Source organism: Penaeus vannamei, chromosome 21 (assembly GCF_042767895.1).
Source record: "Penaeus vannamei isolate JL-2024 chromosome 21, ASM4276789v1, whole genome shotgun sequence".
In the NCBI taxonomy this organism is placed as follows: Eukaryota; Metazoa; Arthropoda; class Malacostraca; order Decapoda; family Penaeidae; genus Penaeus; species Penaeus vannamei.
In genome coordinates this window covers 4,543,614-4,553,613 of record NC_091569.1, presented here as the reverse complement: position 1 = coordinate 4,553,613, position 10,000 = coordinate 4,543,614, and the positions used below count along the sequence as shown (strand labels likewise).

Genomic DNA, 10,000 nt, shown 5'->3' with positions numbered 1-10,000 from the left:
GAGAGAGAGAGAGATGTCTTTTTCATTTCTACTTATTTTTTCTTCTTCTTATAATTATTGTTATTATTATTATCATTATTATTATTATTATTATCATTATTGCTATTATCATTTAGCAGAATTATCTATCTTTTTTTTCCGTGAGTGAATTTACATTTTTTTTGTATTTCTTTATAAAGTCATTTTTTAAGCTCAGGTTCTGAAAATAATATCAGTCTATATTTTGACAAGCTGCCCGCACATATGAATAAAATAATAATAAAAGAAATGAATGGAAAATGGAAATAGAAAAGAATGATAATAGAATATAAGAATAATAAGAAAAATATATATATACCATTTTTGGAGTTTACTGGTAAAGCTTTTTTTCTTTTTATATAAAATTTCATAACATATTGTCTACGTTCTTAAATACGAAGGTTTACATCTCATTGAATATATTAATACTTTACAGTCAAATATTTTATTCACCTTTCACCTTTATGTCATCAAAAATCACAATTCATCTTAATCTCATCATTGCATTGATATCATTTCTATTATCATTACAATTAGCAGTGTTATTATTACTGTTTTAATTACAATCGTGATTATTATTATCATTGCCATCTTCATTATTATCATCAGTATTAGCAACATTGTTATTACCATTATGATTATCCTTATCATTCTTATTATTACTATCATTATCATGATGCTTATTATCACTATTATTACTTTCATCAAAATTATCATCAACATTATTACTATAATCATTATAATTATCGCCATCATTAATGCTACTACCATCATCACAGTTATTACCACAACGTCTCACATAATCATCATCATCACCATGTCCACTATCATCACCACTTATACCCTCTCCTTGGCCTAACAACCGAACGACTCACAACCAGCCAACTGACTCAAAACCACCTAATTGACTCTAAACCACCCAACTGGCTCATAACCAATAATTGTTCATAACTTTAGCCAATAATTAACTCATAACCAGCCAATTTACTCAAAACCACCCAATTGACTCTAAACCACCTAATTGACTCACAACCACCCAATCGACTCTAAACCACCTAATTGACTCATAACTACCCAATTGACTCACAACCACCCAATTGACTCATAACTACCCAATTGACTCACAACCAGCCAATTGACTCATAACCACCCAATTGACTCACAACCACCCAATTGACTCATAACCCAATTGACTCATAACCACCCAATTGACTCACAACCACCCAATTGACTCACAACCACCCAATTGACTCACAACCAGCCAATTGACTCATAACCACCCAATTGACTCACAACCAGCCAATTGACTCAAAACCACCCAATTGACTCATAACCACCCAATTGACTCATAACCACCCAATTGACTCATAACCACCCAATTGACTCAAAACCACCCAATTGACTCACAACCAGCCAATTGACTCATAACCACCCAATTGACTCACAACCATCCAATTGACTCATAACCACCCAATTGCCTCACAACCACCCAATTGACTCATAACCACCCAATTGACTCACAACCACCCAATTGACTCATAACCACCCAATTGACTCAAAACCACCCAATTGACTCACAACCACCCAATTGACTCATAACCACCCAATTGACTCATAACCCCCCAATTGACTCATAACCCCCCAATTGAGTCATAACCACCCAATTGACTCATAACCACCCAATTGACTCATAACCCCCCAATTGACTCATAACCACCCAATTGACTCACAACCGCCCAATTGACTCTAAACCACCCAACTGACTCAAAACCAGCCAATTGACTCTAAACCACCCAACTGGCTCATAACCACCCAATTGACTCACAACCACCCAATTGACTCACAACCACCCAATTGACTCTAAACCACCCAACTGACTCAAAACCACCCAATTGACTCAAAACCACCCAATTGACTCTAAACCACCCAATTGAATCAAAACCACCCAATTGACTCTAAACCACCCAATTGACTCTAAATTCGAGCTCTAATTTCGCTCCACAAATGAAATTGACCCTTGACCTCGAAGCGGCCTACGTAACGGCCTGCTTTCACTGACCTCTCTCTCCCGGATTCACTAACGCACTTACGATGGTAAAATCACTGATAACTATAGATACCATGGTAAACAGACAGCGGTGGTATTCACTAACAACTTGCCATTGGAGTTACCATGGGAAATTTTATCAGTGGTCAGAGCACTGGTAACTTCTGGAAAGACGATGTCATCACGTGTTATCTCTTCAAAAAATCAATATCTATGCACAGTTTTGGGTTTGTTTTTACACCTGATATAACTAATATGATGGCAAACAGATATCACAATGCGGACATAGTGAAGAAATGCAAATTTCACATGAAACTCGCAAGTATAAAATCCACCTAAATTCTCGTAAACTTATAGGCCTACATTATACTAGAATGCATGGAACCGATAAATACGTGAACTTTTTTTGTTTAAATCTCTGACATAATTATTACAAATGTTATAGAAAAAATACCTTGTTTATATATAAACTGGCAATGATGAAAATTATATAAATAAAAGGCTGTTTGGATTGTCTCTGGTTTGAGTTAACAATAATATATTAATATAACAGTGTGTGTATTGGTTCGTATCTATACAGTAAATATATATCTAACATGATGGATGTAATCAAATAAATATATTCTTTTTTTCTACATGTGCTTAAATAGTGTTTTAGCTATGACAATTATTTAAACAATCTCGCTGTGTCTAGTTCTGTTTACATGTTACGTGATTGGCCGAAGGAACCTAAAAGATTATGTATGGCGCTCGCTGATTGGTGGAATTGCTTTACCAGAGCCCTCTGTTGGCTACCCTTAGAATGAGTCGACTTACGATTGTAACTTAGCTGATCCAAATTACCATTTCTTCGTGAATACCACTTTGCCATCACTGGTAAACGCAATGGTAAATGACTGCTGGTAAATGTGTTACTATCGTATGTTAGTGAAACCGGCCCCAGGACGCTGTGCCAAGTACTGTTCACAGCCTATAGAGTTGCATTTAGTCATAGGCCTTGTTAATGACCGTAAATCATGAATGGCTAAATGATCTAGTTGGGTCTTTGTGTCGAGGAGGTCCTGTTAGGGTCCTGATATTCTCGTGTGTGTGTTGGTGATGCAATAATCCTTTGCAAGTTGGTGCAACATGGGATTAGTCTGTTCTGCTTTCACGTTGGAGATGGTGTGCTTCTCTCGAGTGTATGTTTTTTATTTGTCTTTTTTTTTTCTTTCTTTCTTTTTTTGGTTAGTTGTTATTGGCTTTGTTTATGTATGTATCTTTTTTATTTTATTTTATTTTCTTGTTTCTTTATTGTCTCTGTCTCTCATATTTCATTTACATTTTCTCTCTCTTTTCTTTTCTCTTCTCTTTTATTTTCTCTCTCTTTCTCTCTCTCTCTCTCTTTCTCTCTCTGTCTGTCTGTCTCTCTCTCTCTCTCTCTCTCTCTCTCTCTCTCTCTCTCTCTCCCTCTCTCTCTCCCTCTCTCTCTCTCCCTCGCTTCTTCCCCCTTATCTCCCTCTCATCCTGTCCCTCTTTTTCTCAGTCCTTTCTCTGTTGTTCTCATTTTTTTTACTCTTCTCCCTCTTTCTCCTCTTCCCTTCTTTATTCATTACCCTATTCTCGCTATATATATATCTTCTACCTTTTCCTTCCTCAGTCATTTCTCTTTCCCTCTCCCACTCTCTTTAATTCTCTTTCTCGCCCTTTCTTTCTTCTCCTTTCTCTCCTTACTCAGCTCCCTCTCTCTTTCTTTCTTGTCTTCCACATTCTCCCTCTTCGTGTGTGGAAAGGTATGAATGAGAAGGAATATCTCGATAATACAAGAGATGTATTTTACCGGTTTCGAATATATCTTCGTCAGAAATACACGTATTTATCCCTCCCTCTTTTCTCTAATTCTCCCATTTTCCCTCTTTCTTCTTTCTTCTTCTTACTCCCTCCTTCATCTACCACTTCCCTGCCTGTCCTTCATCTTTCTTTCTCCTTCCTTCTTCCTCTCTGTTCCCGTAATTGCTCTTTCATCCCTCCAACTTCCCTCTCTCCTGTTTCCTACTGCCTTAGTCCTTCCTGTTCTTTCTTCAGTCCCTTCCTCTTTTTTTTTGTTTTATTCCCCTCTTTTCTTCCGGATTAACCTTCTATCTGTCTCTCTTTTCTTTTTCTCTTACACTTTCCTCGCTCTCTTTCCTTTTCCACTTCCTTTGTTACGTCTTGTTCTTTATCTCCTCTTCCTCCTTTTCTCTCCTTTCTCCTCTCTCTTTCTTACTCCTTAGTCTCTCCTCCCTCCCCTTTTTACCTTTTTTCTCTCTCCTTCTCTCTTCCCTAACTCTCTCCACTCCACCTCTCTCTTCTCTCTCTATCTTCCCTCCTTCTCTCTCTTCCCTCCCCTTTTCTTCCCTCTCTTTTCCCCTCTCTCCTCCCTTTCTCCCCCTCTTCTCTTCCCCCTCCCTCCTCTCCCCTCCTCCCTCTCTCTCTTTCTCCCCCTCTCTCCCCTCCATCCTCCCCTCACTTTCCCCTCCCTCTTCTCTTCCCTCCCCTTCTCTCATTCTTTTCTCTCTTCCCCTCCCCCCCTTTCCTCCCCACCCCACCCCTCCCCCTCCCCCCTCTCCTTCCCCTTCCTCTTCTCTCCTTCTCTTCTCTCCCCCTCCCTTTTCTACCCCACCCCCACCCCCAACCCCCACCCCCCTCCCTCCTTTCCTTCCCCTTCCTCATCTCTTCCCTCTCCCTCCCTCCCTTCTTTCTTTCCTCCTCCTTTTCTCTCCCACCCCAACCACCACCCCCACCCCCACTCCCACCCCCCTCCCTTCTCTCTTTCCTCCTCCTCCCTCCTTCTTCTCTCCCCTCCTCCCTCGCTTTTCTCCCCCCACCCCCACCCCCACCCCTTCTCCATGTCCCCTTCCTCTCTCCTCTCTCCCTTTCTCTCCTCCCTCCCTTTTCCATCCCCCACCCCCATCCCACCCCCCAACCATACCCACCCCCACCTCTTTCCACCCCCACCCCATCCCCAACCCCAACACCAACCCCCTTCCCCTTCCTCCTCTCCTGCTCCTTTTTTCCCCCACCCCCCAACCGCCACACCCACCCCCTACCCCACCCCCTCCTCCACCCCCACCCCCACCCCTTTTTCCCCACAGAAAGGCAAGACAAAGACACGAAAGCCTCAAAGCCAGGGAGATGAAGGTACGCGGAGGAGGGGGTGGGGAGGGGTGGGGGGGTGGGGGGTGGGGTGGGGGGGACTTACATGAAAGGTCGGCCGACTCGACTCAAAGTTTATTTGGCAGGTGTAGACGGAGGGAATTCGAGAAAATCCTATTTTTCTTAAGGGGGTGAGGGTTTTTTTTTTCTTTCTTTCTTTTCTTTTCTTTTTCGTTCTCTCTCTGTTGTCTTTTCTTTCTGTTCTTTGTCTTTTTTTTATGCATTCGATTTATTTATTTATTTATTTAATTTTAATATTTTTTCTTTTCTTTTTCTCTGTTGTATTTTCTTTTTGTTCTGTTTTTATGCATTCGACTTTTTCTATTATTATCATTTTGGGATTTTGTAATATTTCGGGATTTTTTTTTTTCAGTATTGTATATATCGTTTTTCGTGTTGTTGTTTTGTCTCTCTTTTGCATATTAGGATTTCGGATTATTTTTCTTTATATTTAATAATTTTGTATATATCAATTATCGGTATTTTCCTGTCTTTCTTTCGTTCTTTTTTGGGAAACATTTCTCTTGCGGTATTATCATTTGCTTATTTCTTTTTTTTCACTTCCTTTTTCTTTGAAATATATTTTCCTCTTTACAATCTCCACCTCTTTAAAACATGTGCAAGTGCGAGTGTGTCTTCTTAGCCTCTTAATGTGTACAAAGGCGAATGTGTATATTTATGTGCATTTTATCTCTGGGATGAACTGCAATCGTCCCGTGTACGTTTTTATGTGTGTATTTTGTGTTCGTGTACGTTGTTCTGTGTCTGGTACTTGGCTTTTAAGTGTGAAGTGCACTTTTAAGACAGATTTTTTGTTTTTGGATGTTTCTATCTTATGATCAAAGACAAGCGGGCATTTGTTTATAGGTTCTTTACAATTCCTAGATTTTATTTTTCTCTGTTCGGTGTTGCGATCATTACTTTTATTTTTTTATTTGTTTTGTTTTTTGTTTTTTGTTTTTTTGTTTTTCGTTTTTTTTTTTTTTTTTTGTGGTCGTGTTAGTGAATACTGCAACGAGGAAGGAGAAGGAGAACGAGAAGAAAAAGGAGAAGAGGAAGCAGGGAAAATGAAGAAGATGAGGAAGAAGAAGAGGAAGAAGCAGTGGAAAAACGAAGAAGAAGAGGAAGGAGGAAAAACGAAGAATAATAATAAGAAGAAGAGGAAGAAGCAGGGAAAATGAAGAAGAGGAAGAAGCAGGGAAAATGAAGAAGAGGAAGAAGCAGGGAAAATGAAGAAGAGGAAGAAACAAAGGAAAAATGAAGAAGAAGAAGAGGAAGAAGCAGGAAAAACATAGAATAAGATGAAGAAGAAGAAGAAAAAGAATCAGTGGAAAAACGAAGAATAAGATAGAGACGAAGAAAGAACAGGAAGAAAAGTTTTTTCTCCTTTTTTTCAATTTTCGAGACTTTTTCAATTCCAAACTTTTGAGTCTCGCGTCCAAAAGCCTATAAAAGGAGAACTGGGTGACCTAAAGAAGGGGCGTCACGTTTAACAGGATATCCGGAAACCTCAGGAAAATGATAATAACTAAGAAAGATACCTCAAAGTTTGAGATGTGATAAAGGAGGAGGTGGAAAGGGGCGAGGAGAAGAGAGGAGGTAGAGAGGAATTGGGGAGGAAGGGGAGAGGAGAGGAGGTTGAGAAAAATTGGAGAGGAATTGGGGAGGAAGGGGGAGAGGAGAGGAATTGGGGAGGAAGTGGGAGAAAAGAAGAGAGGAGGTAGAGAAGAATTGGGGAGGAAGGGGGAGAGAAGAGGAATTGGGGAGGGAAGTGGAGAAAAGAAGAGAAGAGGAGGTAGGAGAAGAATTGGGGGAGGAAGGGGGAGAGAAGAGGAATTGAGGGGGAGGAAGTGGAGAAAAGAAGAGAAGAGGAGGTAGAAGAGGAATTGGGGGAGGAAGGGGGAGAGAAGAGGAATTGGGGAGGAAGGGGAGAAGAGAGAGAAGAGAAAAGAGGAATTGGGAATGGGGAGAAAAGGAGGAGGTAGAGAGGAAGGGAAAGACGATAACGTAAGTCGTAGGAGGAGAAAGGGTAGGATGAGGGAGGAAGGAGAGAGGTTGATGGATAAGGGAAGGGGAAAAGAGATAAGAGAGGAGACGAAAAGAAGGGGAGAAGAAAAGGGAAGAAGAGTGAAAGGAAGTAATAAGGGGAGAAGAGGAAGGGAAGGAAGATTTGGAAAAGGTAAGAAAGATGGGAAGAAGAATACGAAGAAGGTAGAGAGGGGAAAGGAGGAGAGATGAAAACGATAGAAAAAAGAGAGGGAAGAAGGGAAAAACGAAGGAGAAGAGAGGAAGGAAAATACAGAAGAGCAGAGAAATGGAATTATATGAAAGGAGAAAGAGAGAGAGGAAAAAAGGAAAACATATTTATTAAAAAAGAAAAACGTCGATAATAAAGAGACACATAAAACATACACCAGAGAGAGAAAAAAAGCTTACATCCAGAGTCCAACACCCCCCCCCCCCCCCCTGACAACCAAACCTCCCTCAACCCACCCAACCTCCCTCCACCCATTCCACCCACCTCCCTCCCCCACCCTCCCTCCCTCAACCCCGCACCCAACCCACTAACCAACCATCTCACACCCACCTCTTTCCTTCCACAGGTTCTTGGCAATCTGGTTCCCCCTGAGGCTCCAGATAACAACACCTCGAGCCCGTGCTATCATCGTCCTCATCTGGATCATGGCGGTGTGTTCTGCAGTCCCTTACTTCGTGTATTTTGAGATGCAGCAGGTGTATGATGACCTCCCGGAGCTGAAAGTGTGCGTGGAGGTGAGTCCTGGAGTCGTGGGTGTTTTTTTTTTAGGTGAATGACCCTTAAAGAATATTTTTTTTAGGTGAACGACCCTTAAAGAATACTTTTTTTAGGTGAACGACCCTTAATCGACACTTTCGTAGGTGTATGACCCTTAATCGACATTATATTGCAGGTAAACTACCCTTAATCGACACTCTAATGGGTGAACGACCCTTAATGGACACTTTTTTTAGCTGAATAACCCTTAGTCTACACTTTGATAGGCGAACGACCTAAATCGACACTTTATTAGAGGTAAACTACCCTTAATCGACACTCTAATGGGTGAACGACCCTTAATGGATACCCTTTTTTTAGGTGAACGACCCTTCATCGACACTTTCATAGGTGAACAATCCTTAATGGACACTTTTTAGCTGAACTACCCTTAGTCGACACTTTGATAGGTGAACGACCTTAATCGACACTTTATTAGAGGTAAACTACCCTTAATCGACACTCTGATAGGTGAACGACCCTTAATCGACATATTTTAACAGGCGAACTACCCTTAATCGACAGTTTGATAGGCGAACGACCCTTAATCGACATTTTATAACAGACGAACGACCCATAATCGACGCTAAACTAGAGGTTGCTCAGAGGTAAACTTCTGTGTCGAATACTTACGATACTTCGCGAGGCAACAGGTTCATGACGACCTTCCCGAGTGGCGTGGCGGCGAGTCGTCGAGTCGGGAAGTTACTTCTCCCCCCCTCCTTCAACCTCTTGCACTTCATCCTCTTTCCTCCTCCTTCTCTCTTTCATTCTTCCTCTTTCTCCTCCTCTTCCTTCTCCTCCTAATCTTCTTTCTCTTCTTATTCTTCTTCCTCCTCCACCACTTTTCCCTCCTCCTCCACCACTTTTTGCCTCCTCCTCCACCACTTTTGCCTCCTCCTCCACCACTTTGGCCTCCATCCTCCACCACTTTTCCCTCCCTCCTCCACCAGCGCTTTCATCATCCTCCTCCTCCACTGGCACTTTTCCCTCCTCCCTCCACCACTTTCATCCTCCTCACCAGCGCACCACTCCTCCACCTCTTTTCCCTCATCATCCTCCACACTTTTCCCTCCCTCCTCCACCCACTTTTCCATCCTCCTCCACCACTTTTCCCCTCCCTCCTCCACCACTTCCTTTTCCCTCCTCCTCCTCCTCCAGCACTTTCCCTCCTCCTCACCACTTTTCACTTTTCTCCATCATCCTCCACCGCTTTCCCTCCTCATCCACCACTTTTCGCCATCCTCCCCTCCACCACTTTTCCCCCATCTCCTCCACCACTTTTCCCCTCATCCTCCCTCCACCACTTTTCCTCCTCCCCTCATCACCACTTTTCCCTCCTCCTCTTCACCACTTTTCCCATCCTCCTCCACCACTCTTCTCCCCCATCATCCTCCACCACTTTTCCCATCCTCCTCCACCACTTTTCCCTCCTCCTCCCTCCACCACTTTTCCGCTCCTCCTCGTAATATCCCACACCTTTTTTCCACTCCTCCTCTCCACCACTTCTTCCCTCCATCCTCCTCATCGCACCACTTTTCATCATAGCCGCTCCATCCTCCTCCACCACTTTTCCCTCCCTCCTCACACCACTTTTTTCCCTCTCTCCTCCTCCACCACTTTGCTCCCTCCCTCCTCCACCACTTTTCCTCCTCCTCCTCCTCCACCACTTTTCCTCCTCCTCCTCCTCCCCACCACTTTTCCCTCCTCCTCCACCACTTTTTCCCTCCTCCCTCCACCACTTTTCGCCGCTATCCTCCTCCACCACTTCTTTCCCTCCTCCTCCATCCTCCACCACTTTTCCCTCATCACCTCCCCGCACTTCCGCTTCCCCTCCCTCCTCCACCACTTTTCCCTCCTCCCTCCACATCTGCTTTTCCTCCTCCCTCCTCCACCACCTTTTCCACCTCCTCCTCCACCGCACTCCCTCCATCCTCCACCGCTTTTTCCCTCCTCCTCCACCACAC

The 10,000-nt window shown here is 42.9% G+C and overlaps 1 protein-coding gene across 1 annotated transcript in view; it reads left to right on the top strand.

Annotated features, from left to right (window-relative positions):
- LOC138865593 (neuropeptide SIFamide receptor-like) overlaps positions 1-10,000 on the top strand; it is a 272,785-nt gene that overhangs the window by 254,460 nt on the left and 8,325 nt on the right. Inside the window, exon 6 of the mRNA XM_070136290.1 lies at positions 7,843-8,011. Within this exon, the coding sequence (XP_069992391.1) occupies positions 7,843-8,011 (169 nt within the window). The remainder of the gene's footprint in view (positions 1-7,842; positions 8,012-10,000) is intronic.